At 45.0% G+C, this 19,161-nt stretch overlaps 1 protein-coding gene across 3 annotated transcripts in view; it reads right to left on the bottom strand.

The window, feature by feature from the left end:
• hipk2 (homeodomain interacting protein kinase 2) overlaps positions 1 to 19,161 on the bottom strand; it is a 64,664-nt gene that overhangs the window by 1,223 nt on the left and 44,280 nt on the right. Inside the window, exons 3-14 of one of the 3 annotated variants that reach the window (XM_031564523.2) lie at positions 15,662 to 15,785; positions 14,380 to 14,499; positions 12,798 to 12,884; positions 11,130 to 11,177; positions 10,627 to 10,811; positions 9,526 to 9,667; positions 8,523 to 8,655; positions 8,165 to 8,286; positions 4,236 to 4,366; positions 1,909 to 2,088; positions 1,022 to 1,381; positions 32 to 300 (exon numbers count right to left, since the gene is read on the bottom strand). In XM_031564523.2, coding sequence (XP_031420383.1) covers positions 32 to 300; positions 1,022 to 1,381; positions 1,909 to 2,088; positions 4,236 to 4,366; positions 8,165 to 8,286; positions 8,523 to 8,655; positions 9,526 to 9,667; positions 10,627 to 10,811; positions 11,130 to 11,177; positions 12,798 to 12,884; positions 14,380 to 14,499; positions 15,662 to 15,785 — 1,901 coding nt within the window. The remainder of the gene's footprint in view (positions 1 to 31; positions 301 to 1,021; positions 1,382 to 1,908; positions 2,089 to 4,235; positions 4,367 to 8,164; positions 8,287 to 8,522; positions 8,656 to 9,525; positions 9,668 to 10,626; positions 10,812 to 11,129; positions 11,178 to 12,797; positions 12,885 to 14,379; positions 14,500 to 15,661; positions 15,786 to 19,161) is intronic. The other 2 variants (XM_031564524.2, XM_012833158.3) reach the window with 2 other exon arrangements.

The following is a 19,161-nucleotide window of genomic DNA, read 5'->3' as shown; positions in this document are numbered from 1 at the left end:
TCTCTCCCTCCCTCCCTCCCGTGGGTCTTACCTGTCAGCAGGCGCTCACACTCGCCCAGGCCGTCGTTGCCGTTGTTCTTGAGAGGAGGGATTATGATGGTGCGGGGGTTTCCGTTGTTGTTGTTGCCACCGCCAATGTAGTTGTCGAGGTGCCCGTTCAGCTTGGGGTCGTATCCGTTGGCGACGGCGATGTTGACCGCCCGTGACTCCATAGCGTAGGGGCTGCCGGTGCTGCAGTCAGACTCGGGCGAGTCATGCACTGTCACACAGCTGATGACGTTCTTGCGCTGCTTGGAGGAACTGGGGGAGAAAGGAGGATTTAACACATTGTCAGAATGTGTCACGCACCCACGTCAACTGTCACTTCACACATAGGCAGTAAACACTCATGCACACATTAAACTCCTTCATACACGATCATGACTCGTAACACAGACACACATACAACATTACTCATCCATCATCAGATTGCTCAGTAACACATGCGTAACTCACAATTCTCTCTCTCTCTCTCTCTCTCTCTCTCTCTCTCTTTCACACACACACACACACACACACACACACACACACACAGGTACATGTATATGCACACAAGGCTCATAAAAAGGACTTCAAACACAGAGGTGCAAATTGACCTTTCCAGGTGCCATTTACCCAGAGCTACGGGACAATATTTGAGTGTAAATACAAGCTGGCATTTACAGTTCACTCTATACAACCAGGAAGATCTGTCTGACAAGACAGAAAGTGTAAAAGGGATTAGAAAAGAAAAGATACAAATGACAGGTGCTGTACAAATCTTTTGTCAAATGCTAAAAAAACAACAGGGAAAACTACACTTCCCATAATGCAACTTGACGATGCACTTCTTGCACTTCTATACTTTTAAATGGGGTTAGTGCAGTCGCAGTGAAGAACCACCACAACCATGTTTGTCTATTTTCTCTGCATTCTTGACAAAAATACCCCAACTCCCAAGATCCCATTGGGCATGTGTAAGCAGGGCTGATTGGCTGCTGACCTGCTGTAAGCGTGTCGGGGTTGGTCCTCGTCGTCTGTGTCGCTGCTGATGGTGATGACGCTGACCGCCGGGCTCGGTGTGTCCGGGATGACAATGGTTTGGCGCGGGCCGTGGCTATGGTGCTGGGGGTGGTCACGCGTTGTGCTGGAGGCCTGCTCTCCCACCTCTCTCCCTCCCGGCCCCCACACTCCCCCTCCGTAGCTCTGGGCAGAGACACATGCTGAGGAAGAGGAGGTGGAGGAGGAATGGCCATTGGTCACCACGGTACCACGAGGGGGGGTGTTCTCCTTGACCCGCTTGGAGCGCTGCGGAGACAAGACCGCCTGGGAGGAGGACGAGACTTCATATGCCGAGACGTTCCTGATGGAGAGAGTGAGAGAGAGAAAGAAAGAGAGAGAGAAAGACAAGAGACATTGTTAGACATGTAAAATGAGAGAAAAAGAAAAAAGAAAAGGAGGAAGAGGAGGGGAGCACAGACTCAATAAAACATACAACACTACAATAGAGACCATTACACCTGTGGTGAGACACCACCCGTCTCGTCTGACATCCATTCAACATCTACAGTATTGCACCGAAGACACTCACACTTCCACACACACACACACACACAGTTCTACCAACACAGTACAAGGGAGCAGGTATGGCATACCAGCCAATGATATCATTTTCTCACACCTCCTTGGGTCCCAAAAGAAATGACTAAATAACTAGACCCGACAGTTTCTTCAGCATTTAATAACCGCTAGGATACTTCAAGTTCCCCAGATAACACACAATTACATGACATTCTGGGGTCAAATGAAACAAATTGCTTATTTGACCAATGTATGACTTCGTGATCTGTAATTCCTGCGAGATCAGGTGTTGACACTGTGACCCCTTACCTGCTCAACATCTGGTGCTGCTTGCTCTTCTTGGAGTTAGAGTTGTTGGATGAAGGCTGCCGCATCACATGAGCCACACCCACATTCAAGGGCTGCTGGGAAGGCAGGGTCACGTGACCGGCCAGGAGAGTCGGCTGCTGCATGATGGGATTGTAATGGCCGCCATGAGGATGGGAGTTTCTGTGAAGAGAAACCAGTGACGTTTTAAGAGCGATTCTTGGTCACTGTCCATTCTTGACAAGTAAATCTGTAATTCATTTAGATATAGATTCCAAAGGACTCTGTTCCTGAGACCATAAAGACCACACCCACAGGAAGAGTTTCTTGAGAGGTTTATATTTTCATTTCTCTTGTACCAGTAACATTAGAATCATCCTCAGTATGCATACAGTGGCATGGACTCTAAAGCTTTGAACAAATTAATGTTTTGCTATTTGTGGAAGTACAACTACAATTGTACAGCATTTGCCTAATACAGCTCAACATATGTTATCAGCTTATCCATTCTAAAACCCCACAACGTGGCTAACCATTAAAACAATGTCTTAACATACACATATTATTGCATAACAACATTGTCAAAAGCTATCAAAGGGTTTTCATTCATTCATTCAGTGCTGATGGTTTTGCCTGTTATAGACTACAGTGAACCACTGGAAACATAAGCTTTCGCAAGTTTTCGTGTGACAGCAGACTGCAGTTGCTTAACTTTGCCAGTAGGGATCAGCGGTCTCTAGGGCAGCGCTAAAACCCAGAGAGCAGGGAGGGGAGAGGAACAGACAGGAGACAGCTGAGAGCGATCGCTCTGCAGAGAGTGCGACAGGGCTCCCATCCGTTTCTCAACCACACAAAATGGAGCTGAACTGAAGTCAGCTTACTGAGGACATGACCCTGACTGCCCAACTGAAGCAGCCGACTGAGGTCACAGTCTCTGCTGCTCACGGCCAGGGAATAAAAACAGCCAGCAGTCTCCATTTATTTCACTTGGTTTTTTTCTCCCCTGATTCCTTCCATCATTTCATACATGCGTGGTTAATTTCCGTGAGCAGACAGCCTTACACTGATCTACTTGTACTTGCGTCTAAATGTTTACTTCCCAGTAGTTTTGTATGTCTACCTTGAAAGATTGCATGAAGAAAAGGAAAAAGAAACTGCTGAAATGCTGAAATCAGCTCAGAGATAGGGCAAGACATACAGGCCCTACCCGCACTGATGTATGCAGAGACCTGTTATTCCGTACGGGAAGAAAAACATCTAAACGCAGCATATATGTATTCCAATGAGCAATGATCCGTGCATATGGGTTCCTGGGAAAATGCAAGAGTGTGCTGGTTGATTTGAAATATGTACTTTATGGTCAAAGATTATTGAGTGAATGCATTCTATAAATACAAAGCTCATAAAATGTATTCCCTGCACAGACCATGAGTTGTGCCATTTAAAAGATATCACTGGCAGTTCCTCCTTTATGTTCTATCTGTGAGGTCTCATAGATAGAGTCTACTGTAATATAATAGCAATGACTCTCCAATACAATATACTGTCAGTGGCATACATTTAAAAAAGTACCTCTCAATGCAGACATTTATGGCTGTATTCGCTATTCGCTATGCGACCGTGTACTACCGTGTGTGTCATTATCCAGTGTGTGTCTGCACATTGGTGTTTACTTCTCCAGTATGTAGGTTGTGTTGTGTGTCTCCATGTGGTAGAGTGTGGTTATTTCATGCGTATGTTAGTTGTGCTATAGCTCTATATAGTGGTGAATGGTTGTATGGTGAGATGTGCTGTGTGTTTCCACAGCGATGTGATATACTATGTATGTGCTAGGCAACTCATCAGAGACCTCAGCATCAATGCATTTAACATGAGCTGAAGCCAGATGGCTTTGTGTGTGTGGCTACTATAGTACACACAAACACACACACACACACATTTTGTGTATCATCTAACTTATTCACTCACTAACACTGATACTCAGGGTTTTGCTGAGCCTAACATGGTTTTCTTATAAACATGCAGTATTTCTCTGGAAAAGCCTTGCCTTAAGTTGATGCTGGTGAGTGACTTACACTGAATCCCGCTGACAGAGTTCACATTCTGTCAGCGTCAGTGTCAGCAAGGACACATATATGGCTGCCTGTTTGCACCATCCTCATTCATTATAAGAATCACAGGCAGTAAGGATGAGGAGAGGGTCAGAGGGTGTAAGGGCAGGAGGTGTCTACGAGTGTGGCTGTGAATATGGATGCGTGTGTGTGTGTGTGTGTGTGTGTGTGTGTGTGTGTGTGTGTGTGTGTGTGTGTGTGTGTGTGTGTGTGTCCTACCTCCAGTTGGCGAGGGGCTGGGAGGCGGTTATGGAGTCCGAGATGACTGCGGCGTGTTGAACGGATGTGTGTGTGAGTTGCTGCCATGCTGGAGGAAGGAGGATCTGCTGGGTCCCAGAGGGCCAAGCCTGCTAGAGAGAGAGAGAGAGACATGGAGAGAGAGAGCGAGAGAGAGAGAAAGAGAAAGATGTAGAGAGAGAGATGGAAGGAGATGGAGACAATGAGAGAAGAGCTTTGACATCACATGTGGTTGGTTGCATGGCCAACTACCTGATCAATGTAGGTGGGAAGGTTCAAGATGAACTACAAATGTAAATTCTCAACCAGCTGAACACCTTGTTAGGGCAAAACCTTTGACTGCCAAATGTTCACTCCTGTGGGAGGGCTTCAGGAGGCACGGCAGCCTTGTCTCGGTCAGACCTTTCTGTAATTCTCTACCAATATTTAACCAGGTGGCCAGCTGGTGTGTACCCTCGTCACGTGTCAGGCCCTATGGGACGATCATCAGCATCAGAATCACTACTCTGCTGACACCCATTGTTTGGGTGTGAAAAGAATCAAAATGTCAGAGGAGGAAATGACTGGGTATTATTGTGTATTATCTCAGTGACAGTAAGGAAGTTGCAAATTACCTTACAAATATGCACACAAACATACACACACACACACACACATCCACACCAAGCGTGCACACACACACACACACACACACAAAGTAGAAATAAAGGAAAAGTGTGAATTAACAAGTCCCTTCTTTTCTCTTCCACCAACACATTTCAATTTCGCCAGTCTTTTTTTTCTTTTGGGGGGGGGGGGCAATAACTGTAACGTATTTCAATAAAGGCCTGGAATCAGGAGGCAAGACTGGCGTCAGGGGGGAAGATAAGGCCTCCAGTGCTTTAATAAAGACCCGGGCAGCACAGGGCTGATGCTGACGCCATTTTCCAAATCAGCTCCGGCTTGTAATTAAATTCATGGCCCCTATTCGGAGCCTTTGAAAAGGGGGCTGTTTTGTATGTCTGGCACAACGCTGGAGAAGTGTCAGGCATAATTTGCTTTGAGTAAGGGAAAGGGGGAGGGAGAGAGAAAGGGAATGAAAGGGAGAGAGAGAGAGAGAAAGAGAGAGAGGGAGGGAAGAAGAGGGCGAGAGGGACTCTGCAGCATCTAACAGTTTAATGCAGCTCTATTGATTAGCAGCTTAATGTACAACTAATGAATTGTTCCTCTAATACCATTTTGCACATCTATTTACCCTCTCAGCAGCATGAGCTGCCACTCTTCCCGGAACACAAAGAGACTTTAACTGCAAAGAGAGGCGAGTGGCCAGTTTAACACACAAGCACACAAATACATACACACAGCTACAAAGAGATATCAACACATATACACACCCATAAGTCCACATACAGTACACACAAACACACACACATTGTCTCACTTCTATGGGTAGTGCAGAGGTCTAAACATAACCAGCTGAGGTCCCTGTTATCGGGAGCGTAGTTTTCCTCATGTTTACGAGTCCACTGCAGCAGCAGATGGTGCTTAAAGTGTGAAAAGGGTGTAGTGGGCTGGTGCTGCTGTTTGGCTGTTGTGTGCAAGACAAGGCTGATAAGAAACCCCTACAGCAACATGATTCTGCTATAAGAGGACGCTTGATCAGATCACAATAAATGTCATGGTTTTCAGCGGACATTACAAGTTTCAAGAACACACAATGGAGTATTCTTTCAGTGCAATAATTCTTTCATAAAGAGATTTATTCAGGATTCAAATGGAAGAGAAAAGAAAAGTGAAAATCAGAAAGTGATGCTTAGTGGTGTCAGCTGCAGATGACTCGAAACTGGCCCACAGCTGGCCCAAACCTGACCCAAAACGGGCCCAGAGTCCAGATGGTTAACTGCTGCTGACTGTTTGCTCGTCATTCAGTGATCCAGACAGTTTGGTGTTTTTTCTTTTCTTCTTTCTGGTGGATAAAGTGTGGATGTTCCCGTCTCCATCTGTAGAGAGCGCCTCATTCACATGCGTACGTTCTTGTCATTGTGAACTTGCCGTGCCCCTCTCTAAATGCCCTGACACACAAACACACATACACAAACACACACACACACACACACACACACACACACACACTCTCTCTTTCATGTGTGGCTGTGTTGTGTAATCTCCACTGTCTGCCCGCCCCGAGACGCTAACCCAGATAGGGGTCTAGCTGACTCCCACCTCTCCCTCCCTCCCTCTCGCTCCCTCCCTCCCTCTCCCTCTCTCTCTCTCTTCCTCTAATACAGTGGTCTCTCTCTTCCTTCCTCCCTGTCCTCTGTCCCCTTTCTCTCTTGAACCCATCACCATTCAGAGCAGCTCTCCCCCATCTTCCACCCCCCCACCTCTCTCTCAATTGTTCCCACATTTTCTGCATTCCTGCGCTGATAAAGGCAGAGGAGAGAGCTGGCAGGCTGGCTGCTGGGGGGGGGGCTTTGCCCACTGATCCAAAACACACCACCACCTTAATCCCCCCACCACACACACTTTACCACACAACATCCCACAGCAACCACCCAGATGCCAGCCCTCTCATACACATCACCCACAAACCAGCCGACCACGAAAGACAGGGCTGTGGCTGTGGCTGTGGCTGTGAGGCTCTCCACTCTCTCTTTCTCCTCATCTCTTCAACTGTCATCGCCTGGCATTACCTCATTTCTCTACAACCTTCCCACATCTCTTTTCTCCTCTCCTGTCCTCTCCTCTCCACTCTTCCCTTCTACTTTCCTTGTCTTACTCTTTCCATCTTGCCTCTTCTCTTCACTCCTCTCCCATACTCTCTCCATTTTATCTCTTCTCTCCTGTCTTTCTCTTTCCATCTTTACTGTCCACTCATCTCCTCTCCCATACACTCTCTATAAAAGCCTTGTCTCTTCTCTCTTCAACTCTCATCTCACTAATTTCTCTACAACCCTTCCCCCATCTCTTTTTCTCCCCTCATCTCCTCATCTCTTCTCTACTCTCTCCATACTTCTCTCCCTGTAAGAGCCTGTGCAACATGTGTGGAAAATGTACTGCATGGAATGTTCCACTCTAAAATATGGATGTGAGAAATACTGTGGTTTAATCAGATGCTCTGCTGTATTTAAGAGATCACTTCTGATAACCCCACCATCATGGTAATTAGAAAAGCACATGTTGAAAGCGTTTTTTTTTTTTTGTGAGTCACACACATGTGTGCACACACACAGAAACACACAGACACATGCACATATACAAATACTGTCTCTCACACGCTTGCACACACACTTGCACACACTTACATGTACACACACACCCACACACACAAGCAAATGCTAAACATGCCACATAAAATCAGCCACCTCTCTGCCTCTCTCCTAATCATTCTCCCCCAGAAGAGTGGAGGGTCCTGTCAGACAATCACATCACAATGACACTTCACTCCATAATCCAGTAGGATAATGAATTTAACATTTCCATGAGGCTCGATAAAAATTATTCCTCAGAAAACTCAGAAACACATCAACATGGAACAAATGACCCCCCCAACCCACCCTTGTTTTTTTCTTCTTGCTTCTTGGCTCAAGAATGTGATCTGTTCCAAATGGACCTGGCACTTGCGACAGATTCTGGTGTTTGCACGGCCAACATTGTGGCCTGTGATTGTCATCACAAACTGCACACAGAGTTGAGTTCCACATCTGAAACGTGCAGGAACATTTCAGGAACTCAGAGGTCACTCCAATTAATGGCTCCCCCTGAGTGTAAACACAACCGGGCCTGATCCATTCCGGACAAAGTCCCAATATCGCCAATAAATACATTCTCCTGAAACTTACTGTTGACAGCTGTGTGACTGTGTGTGTGCGTGTGCGTGTGCGTGTGCGTGTGTGTGTGTGTGTGTGTGTGTGTGTGAGTGTGTGTGTTACCTGTGTCAGTAGGCCAGGCTGAATCTGCAGGGGCTGTGCTCCTGGTGCCTGTGTTACAATGGGAACAGCGTTCTCCATTCGTACTGAGTAGCCTGTGTGTTTGGAAGGGGAGGCTTGCAAGCCTGTGGAGTACACACACACACACAGACACACACAAATACACACAAACACAAACACAAACACAAACACAAACACAAACACACACAGACACACAGACACAAACACAAACACACACACACACACAAACACAATTAAAACACACATTGGAAGAAAGTAAATTCACACCTTATTCATTTATTCATTCACCCCCGCCTCACCCCCCCCTCATCCCTCCCTATCTCTCAGTGTTGGGACTCACCCTGGAAGCCCGGTGGGCAGACGATGAGAGCCTGCTGGAAGGGGTCTGGTCGGGCAGGGCAGAGCTGGGGAGGTCCGGCCGGCTGCAGAGGCATGGTGCGGGGGGCCACCGCTGCCAATGGAGGGGGCGCCGGCTGGAGTAAGAGACAGCGAGGGGGGCAGCACTGGCACATTAAACACATCCTTTATTTAATTACTTGTGCATTATACCATTCATTCATTCATTCATTCAGCACAGATCTCAGACAGTTATTTAACCATTCATTCTTTATGTGTTTTGGGAAGGGCACCCTAGGTTAGAGATAGGAGAGGGGGGAAGGGACATACCATGAACATACAATTATTTGACAGAGAGAGAGAGAGAGAGAGAGAGAGAGAGAGAGAGAGAGAGAGAGAGCAAGTAAACAAAACCTAAATAAACAACCCTCACAAAAAAGCAGGCTGCAATATGTAATGAAAACAGCCGCGGGGTAAGAAGGTTGGGGTCAGAAACAGACAACTGCACCACAACAAGGAAATTGCTGGGTGAAATAATACTGCTGGGAAAAAGTGTGCAGTGTGTGTGTTGCTATGTCTAAAAATAAATAAATAAATAAATAAATAGCCCTGGAAATGAGAATGTGGAAGCTGAACCCATGCAGCATGCTTCGGAATGATAACATTCATAACATTCTCTGGGTTCTATTTTCCTGCCTGTGCAGTGGGGTCATGTGGGGTCGAAGTGGAATCAGCAATCATGTAAGGATACTCTCATCCATTTGTCATAAACTCTATCTCTCTCTCTCTCTCTCTCTCTCTCTCTCTCTTTCTCTCTCTCTTACACACACACAGACACACAGACACACACACACACAATCTCTCTCTCTCTCGCAGTCTACAGTAACTATCTGAATAGGTTGTGGAACAATGCTTTTGTGTGTGTGTGTGTGTGTGTGTGTGTGTGTGTGTGTGTGTGTGTGTGTGTGTGTGTGTGTGTGTGTGTGTGTGTGTGTGTGAGTGTGTACCTGGCTGTTGAAGCTCATGGTGAGGTTGGTTGAGGTGCTAGGTGCTACGTGAGGGATGAAGGGAGTCTTGCTCTGGTTGACGGTATCGTACATGTTCACCCGACGCTTACAGATCTCCATGTTCTGGAAGCAGGACTTTACACTGAGGCACAGCAGGAGAGAGAGAGAAAGGAGAGAGGAGAGGGTTAGCATCATGTATGTACTGTTTTTCTCACAGTCAGACACTGCCTTGAGCATTTATCATACTGACACACTGATACACAGAATGCTACATTTACCATTTGCATGCTGATTGATGACTCAAGTGAGAGTGTAAGACACTGAAATGTTGTGCGCTGAGTATTTCTGTAAGCTGTATATGACTGTGTGTGAGTGTCTGTGTGTGTGTGTGTGGGTGTGTGTGTGCGTGCGTGCGTGCGTGCGTGCTGTGTGTGACAGAGAGCTGTTTCAGTGCTCATGTTTACATTCTCCCAACATGAGAGGCCCCGTGTTTGAAGCCAATATCAGCGCAAAGGGCATTAGCCCTGAGGAGATTAGCGTAGCGTGGGACATACTAATGGGCTAACTGAGGGACACTGAGAGGAACACACTGTTCCTGTTCCATCTCTCTGCTGGCTGTCAGAGGACATCCCTCTCTGGGAGCTCCAGTGTATTACACCGTGTACAGTACCCTGACATATTAAACACAGATATATGGATACTGATCCAAACACACACACACAAACACACACACACACACACACACACACACACACAAGGCAGTGGTTCCCAAACATTTTACAGTCCCGTACCCCTTCAGACATTCAATCTCGCCGCTGCAACGGGCCCTCCCCCTGCGCACATATTCAGCCTATAACACTTGAAACTGTCATGGTAGGTCACTAACCTACCTGTAGCTATTTTTGGCAGTGTAATTATTTCGCTGAATATGGGTATACATCCGTATTTTTGGCAATGCGACTTGGCTTTTCAGACTATTTAGATTGACATATATATGTCTATGGGCCCCGGCTACGGGCCCCCAAGACCCACGGGCCCAGGTGAGACCGCACCTACTGCACCCCCTAAAGTTACGCCCCTGACACACACACACACACGTACTGTGAACAATGAGGAAAGCCCAGGAGGTGTGTCATGGTGACGAAGGGGTGGTTGAGCGTCTCGATAGGCGTGATACGTTTGTCCACGTCAATGGTCAGCATCTTGGTCAGCAGGTCAATGAACTCACGCCTGTCGGACTTCTCTGCTAGCATGTCAGTGCCCTCAAGGTCAGAGGTCATATTCACCTGTCAGAGAAGGAGATTCATATGAGAGATATAACAGAGATATGGGAGCAGAGATCCATGCAAATTATTTGAAAATGGCAATAGATGTACTATATGTATGCCAATATGTGAGGAATCAGTTAAAGTGGTTACAGACAGATCAAAACTATTTTCCATGTATGCAGGAGCCCTAGAGTGAAACGTATTTAATTCATACTTAAACAACTGAACGTTCTGAACCCACTTTGACCCTAGTGACCTTACAACAGACAGGTAAATGTTACTACAGATACACACACACACACACACACACAGACACACCCACACACATACACCTACGCCTGAGAAAACTGTGAGCTGAGTCTCCTGGCACCAGTGAGCAGATTCCTATAAGAAGGACCAGGGGATATAAACAGGTAAAAAACTAATAAACTACACACACACACACACACACATATACATATACACACACACACACTCACACACCTCCCTCCCTCAGGATTATTAAAACATCAAAAGGTCACAATTTGCTAAAGTTAAAGCATGTATGCATGTATATACATACATATTAACCCTCAGAGGCACGCACACACACACGCACGCACACACACACACACACACACACACACATACACAGCAAAAGCATAAACAGATTGACATATGCAAATGGACAAAGAAAGAGAGATAATTTACAATTAAGCACAGGAATATCACTGTGTGTGTGTGTGTGTGTGCGTGCATGTGTGCGTGCGTGTGTGCGTGCGTGCATGCGTATCATAAATAAAGGATGCTGGCTCCTCTTTTGGAAGAGAAACACAGCACACACACACACACACACAGCTAACAGAATGTTAGTGTCATGCAGACTTCCTAGTCACCCTGCCTGTAAGCAGTCATGTATAATAGACAGCCACATGGTCTGTAACCCACTTCTCCACTAAATGTGAGTCGGGGGTTTGATTGAGCGTTTCCTTTAGGATCCGGCACGTTCTTTCACCTCACTTGGTGTGTGTGTGTTGGTGTGTTAATGTCAGCAAAATATATAAACAATTTTTCTCTATGCCTGTTTTGGTGTGCTGATGGTAACTCATGACTAGTTTCTATTCCATTAACTACCTACAAAGAAAATCTCTCTACCTACAAATGCATACCATCCTGTCAGTCCACTAGATCTGTGTGTGTGTGTGCGCGCGTGTGTGTGTGTGTGTGTGTGTGTGTGTGTGTGTGTGTGTGTGTGTGTGTGTGTGAATATGTGTACCCAACAAACTGAATTACAGTCTGTGGCATTTTTACTGGAACACAGTGGACTTTACAGTAAATTAGATTAGTCTGTCTCAGTCTGATGAATCACAGTGAGACTGGTCATTACAGTTTGGGGGAAAGCTCAGTTTGTCAGAGTTTGCCAGAACATAACCCAACCCAACCAAGTCAACACCCAGTACTAATAGGCACCAACAAGGGGGAATTTCACCCAATCAGCACTGACCAGGCAGAGTTTCATCCAATCAAAACAGTAGTGACTGTTCTGTAGAAGTTGCAGCAAAGTAGCAACAACACTAACAAAAAGAGAAAAGTTCAGCCATTCCAATGTTTTATTGGGAGAAGCAATATGTGTGCGTGTGTAAGTGTGTGTGTGTTTGTTTGCATTTAAACATTCCGCATTTATGCCGCCTGCCATCATCCATTGACTTTCAGCTTATGGGTTGCCATGGTTTCTAGCTGTGAGTTTGAGTCATTTCCTTAGTTACATTATTGGGGCAACATAGTCTATTATTTGAACACCCTCTCTCTCTCTCTCTCTCTCTCTCTCACACACACACACACACACACACACACACACACACACACACACACACACACACACACAAACGCAAATACTCACCTTTCACATGCATAACTACAACACATACTAACACAGAGTTAGTATATTTATTCTGCACGGCACACAGTTTGTTGACCCACAGGATTTCTCAAAAATAATGTTTGTGAGGGTGTGTGTGTGTATACCTGAGCCATGTCATCCAGGCAGTTGAAGATGTACTTCCTTGCCTCCTTTGATTTGATCCCAGTCTCTCCCTCATGATCCTCTGGAGTCTGAAGATAAGGACATGAAGCAGTGTCAGCATGTGTGTAGGGAGGTGTGTGTGTGTGTGTGTGTGTGTGTGTGTGTGTGTGTGTGTGTGTGTGTGTGTGTGTGTGTGTGTGTGTGTGTGTGTGTGTGTGTGCTGCCCACATGCGTGTGTGTGTGTGTGTGTGTGTTTGGGTATAATAAATACAGTCACAGAAATATTGGCACCCCTCAAGAAAGGGAGCAAAAACATTAATATAATATAGATAATACATATATTCCACATAATGATTCCACTTTTCCTGAAATGTCAACTATTAATTTATGATTCTTGCTAAAGTGTTTTTTTATCTTCGGAATAGTTTATTCTGTCAAAAAATTACTGGCACCCTTGAAGAATACTTTAAATAAAACCAAAGAAAACCAAATTGCTTTTAGTGTCTTGGATTGTTATTGTTGTCTATGACCATTTACTGTTTCACTGGGGTATAAATATGATGTAACACACGGGTTAAATCCTTTTGTCATCCATCAACATGGGTGAAACCAAAGATCTCTCAACTTAAATCAAAAATAAAGAACAACAAAGACATGGTTGCAAAATCAATGTTTTGAAAAAACAAAATCGGTATCCAGACTTGAACCTAATTGAAAGTCTGTGATCTCAGTTGAAGAGGGCCGTTCACAAGAGAAAACCCAAGAATCTCAATGGGTTGGAATGTTCTGCATGGAGGAGTGGTCCAAGATCCCTCCCCAGCCTGGTTAAACATGACAGAGAGGATGAGTGCTGAGTGCTGGCATTCTCACCAGGGGAAGCTCCACCAAATACTGAACATTGGAGTGTCAATATTTTTGGAGTGCATTTTCACAGAAATTTGTGTTACTAAAGGAAAACTTTATTTTGTTACAAAACTCAGTTTGAAAAGAAAAGCACAAGGCTTAGTTTTAGCCCAACAAATCACTCATGTGTGGTTCTATTTATATATTAAGTTTGGCTAATTTTCATGAAGGGTGCCAAACAATCTGGAGTTGTCTATATCTGAGGGTCAAAGGCACATCATCCATATATATATATATATATATATATATAGAGAGAGAGAGAGAGAGAGAGAGAGAGAGAGAGATAGAGAGCTATAGTCAGCTCCAGAATGTTAATATATGTATTAATTAGAACTAATATTGTCATGCTTTACAGGGTCTTTCCAGAGCCTTTCGTTTACTCACTCTATCTCCCTTGTTCATTTCAATGACCTATCATGCATGTCTTTAAGTGACTGTGTATCATCGTGTGTGTGTGTGTGTGTGTATGTGTGTGTGCGCACGTGCACTTGCATGAGTGTATGTGCAGTGTGTGTGGGAGTGCATGTTTGCGCGTGCATGTGAGTGTGTTTGTGTGTGTGCATGTGTGCATGTGTGTATATGGGAATATTTGTGCATGTGTGTGTGTGTGTGTGTGTGTGTGTGTGTGTGTGTGTGTGTGTGTGTCTGTGTGTGTGTGTGTGTGTGTGTGTGTGTGGTAACCTTCAGTCTCCAGAGTGGGTATGAGGAGTCCTGGTCTCTGTTGAAGAAGCGTGTGGTTTTGGTTCCAGCACTCAGCAGGTACTCCGCTGGCAAACCCTGTGTCTGGGAGATGTAGCGAATCTACAGGAAAAAATCACACAAAAATAAGAAATAAACACAAACACACACATTACACACACACACACACACACACACACACACACACACACACACACACACACACACACACACATTACACACACACACACACACACACATTACACACACACACACACACACACAAACTACACTGACTCGTATGACTCCAAAGAGTACACCTTATACCCATTTTTAAGTGAAAGACACCAACACTCGTTTGATTTACTGAAGCAACACAACACTCGAGCACCCAGTTAGAAAAGTCTTCAATGCAAGGCTGCTGACAAGTTCTTAGACTACCAGCGATCTGTGTGATTTAGAATGTACTGGTGATATGGTTTAATATATGCATTTCAGACAGCACATTCCTCAGACAAGATCTTAATTTCCAGTCAATTTAATCAATATCTTTTTTTTACCAATACTCTGGTTCTTTCTATATCTCTGTATACCCGGCACACTATCTCCTTCCATCTACTTCCAAAGGGCAGGGTTTGCCTCAAAATAAAGGAATTATTCTTGGACCACGTTTGTTTACAATGGACTCTCTAGGCTAAGCTGTCTGATGTCTAAGCTGGTGTGATAATGTGGTGCAAAGATGCCAACGATGCAGCCGACCTCAGGGGGGTTAAAACTCACACACACGAACAGACACACACATACGCACACACATACACACACACACACAAACACAAACACACACCTTGAGGAATCGTCCACAATACAAATGTTTCTACATGCTTCCTTTTCTCTCTCTCTTTCTTGTTATGCCATATACATACACATATATCACTACACTAGCATAACTACACTACAATACACACACACACACACACACACACACACACACACACACACACACACACACACACACACACACACACACTACACAGACCAACAAACAGAGCATGTCATTTGGACACAAAGCTTTCCCTAAGGCAATGATGGAAAGGCTGAGATTCCAAGGCCAGTGCTGTTGTTTAACTAGAAGCACAACTCTTTGCACCAAGCAAGCCTAACACTAACGGACATGTGCAAGATTTCCCAACTGTGCTCCTGTCATCCCCCCCAATTCATCTCAATACAGTCCTGGAAACATTTGCAGTTGTGATGAGCTTAGGAAGGGTTGCCCTGGTAACCTCACCTGGTCATACTCCGAGGCTCCAGGATACAGCGGCCAGCCCAGGAAGAGCTCAGCGATGACACAACCCAACGACCACATGTCGATCGCCTCACAGAACGGCAGGCCCAGGATGATCTCCGGAGCCCTAGGGGGAGAGAAAGAAAGATAGAAAGAAAGGCAGAAACAAAGCGAGAGAGATCATTAACATGGTACCACAGAGGTGATTCTGATCATAAACAGTGAGTTATACATCTGACTGATGGGCATAATAACTGCTGCAGTAGAAACGTAAGAGAATGCAGTTTGCTGTTGTTCTGTGTTTTTTCTTGTATCCATGTATCCATCCCCACTTGGGTCTGAGAGCATAGGGTTGTTTCATGAGACATAGAACACATCCTGCTAATACACGACTTTAATAAAAGCAGCTTAAGATATAACACCACAACATTCAGAGCCAGGATCCATTTATGTTCTTCTCTCCCACTCGATGGAAGATTACCCTTTCTCTCCCTCTTTCCTTCTGTCTGCTTTTCTCTCTCTCTCTCTCTCTCTCTCTCTCTCTCTCTCTCTCTCTCTCTCTCACACACACACATTACTGAAAAGTGACGGGAGCCCTTCTTCATCTGCTCGTTCACCATCTTCTCCTAAACAGATCAGTGGACGTTCTAGCTATCTGCAAGTCCGGAGCTTAGCGCATGATGACAGGGGAATAACATGTCACCCTCAAGCAGCAGGCTACAGATCACTGGATTCATTCACGGGAACATTCTTTTCCTCAGAGTATTCGTGCAGTCCGTAACACACACACACACACACACACACACAGACATACACACATACACACAAACGCACACATAGGTCTCTCTCTTCCTAAAATGTAGAGAGTGTGTTGTTATAGCTGAACGAACACAGATTTAGTCAGTTCCCGATAAATCTGACCTCATATATATCATACCGTATTACATCTAACCTCAGTGACGTAGTCCTTTGAGTGTGCACGCTTTGAGTGTGAGTGTGAGTAATGAGTTTGTGTGTGTGCTGTTTTTATCCATGTGTGTTTATTTGGGTTCAAACATTTACAGTTTAACTTTTGCTGAGCAAAGCTTGAGGTGGATTCTTGGAACACATACACACACAGACAGGCCCCTAAGCACTGTGGTCATGGAAACGCACTAACAGCCTCTGTACTCTGGGAGCGCTGCTTGTTGGCGGGCAGCCCAGAGCTGAGGCCAGCATAGCCACATCAGGAGGAGAAACACACACACACACACACACACAAACACACACAAACACACAGAGACAGAGCTTTTTTTCTCTTTAAACACAATGCTTTTCTTCTAACTCTCTTTCTTCCTTTCACATTCAGTCTCCTTCCCTCCCCTTCTCCACACTTTCGTATCTGTCTGTGAGAGAGGTGGAAAGATACTGAGGGAAAGGAGTTAAGTTTGTGAGAGTGAGTAGTGATACTGGGAACAACTGGCTCTCAGTTAATCATCTAACAAACACACCGAGTGCGGTAGGTTTTATGAGATAGCTGGTTGAGACAGATACAGAGACAGATGGACAGATGGACGTAAACAGCAACTTGGCCAGTCAGCAGAGGCAACGCACTGTGTCTTTTCATTTGACGTTGAATGCACTAAACCTGCAGCTGATCGTGTAAGAAACGCATGTCACAGCTCTCTACCCGTAATTTGCGGCGTCTGCAACCGACAGGAATAATTTAACCGTGGGCGCATTTGAATGCGCAATAGAATGGAATCATGAAACCGCTGACTGACAGAAAAGGAAACAAATGTTTAGTGATCAGGAAATAGATATACATGCATATAACCATGTGTCATCAAGCAGAGAGATAATACAGGGCCGTAATTCTACACCGCTCAAAGTGAAAGAGAGATGGCAAGACATAAATAGGCAAACAAAAGTAAAGGTTGCTTTTAAAATGGTCCAGAATGAGTGAAACTAGTGCTCAGAATACTGCTTCTGTTGTTTCTGGAAGTTTCCCACACGTCAATGCACACATCAAACACGCAATTCGAATTACTCCCGCTTTTAAAAGGCAGAACATTTTGCGCTGCCCCCTGCAGTTTTCATATATACAACAGAATACGTAATCAGTCTCTCCTTGCGCATCTCCCACCATTCCACACGCTCTGTTTGTCCATACCATGCCACGCTTTTAAAGCGCTCACAGGCGTCCAAAGGCACAATAAAATGATGCCTAAAATGGGCACTAACGTGTTAGTACATCTGCCCCCGAGAGAGAAAGAGGGAGAGAGAGGAAGAAAGAGAGAGAGAGAGAGAGAGAGAGAGAGAGAGAGAGAGAGAGAGAGAGAGTACAAATATAGGACAATGGGTAAACATGAAACAAGCAAATGGGTTTTAAAGGACACTCTCTTGTTCTCTAGCTCTCTGTCTCTCTCTCAAACACACCCTCACACCAACACATCCCATACACACAAACAGAAATACATGTCTAAACACAGACACAGACACAGACACACACAGACACACAGACACACACACACACACCAGTGGCATCTCTGGTGACTGACTGGTGTGGCACAATTAAATCTGTCTCTTCTGTCTTGTCAATGAAATTTCACACAATCCTAACGTACTTGCTCAAAGAATCCAAACACAAACGCACCTCATCAACATAGCTGTGGGAAAGTACAATTAAAAAGTGGTAAAAGGCCACCCAAATACATCACCTACTAAGAGAGCACAATAGGCCTATCTATGAGCCAGATGAATGGTTAGCTAGCTATAGCACATAACATGGCTCGGGAATAATAACAAATGCTGCATAAGCCTTGTTACTGCACTGACAGGAATACCTCCAGAAATGACAACCAAAGCAGTTATACGTCACAATTCAGAACTCCCTCACTCACAGAGACAATAAAGTGACCATGCCACGACGGGCTAGACTAAAAACGAAAGCGTTATGGCTTTACTTTATTAGTTCTAAACAAGGTGGTGTACTAAATTTAACTTTTAATAAACTGTCAACTTGATTCATGCCTTGCTATTGGTACGCTATTAGTAGTAGTGGCTAACATAACTGTGATCACTGATAGCTAGCTGTGTTGCCTTTATTGTTCATGTCGTTTATCTGGTGGTGGGGTTCTGCCCCTAATGTAGAGATGCCCTTGACACACACACACACACGCACAGATATATACACACACACACACACACACACACACACACACACACACACACACACACACACACACACACACACACACACACAAACATAAAGACAGTGGGCACGCCAGGACTTTGTGGGCACGCCAGGATGGATCAATCAGGAACGACCTCGTGTGGACAGCTGCCTGACACACACACACACACACACACACACACAACCACACCAAACATATATTTCCCTCTGCAGTGGAATAACATAAAAGAATGAGTATATCAGTTTTATTGAGCTATGAAAACCGCGTGAGCGGCAGATATGCAATATATATTTAACACATCTGTGTGTTATCCCTTTCGATATGTAT

This window comes from Clupea harengus, chromosome 3 (genome assembly GCF_900700415.2).
Source record: "Clupea harengus chromosome 3, Ch_v2.0.2, whole genome shotgun sequence".
NCBI classification, from domain to species: domain Eukaryota; kingdom Metazoa; phylum Chordata; class Actinopteri; order Clupeiformes; family Clupeidae; genus Clupea; species Clupea harengus.
Note: the sequence above shows the minus strand (reverse complement) of the source record. Positions and strands in the feature narration are given on the sequence as shown.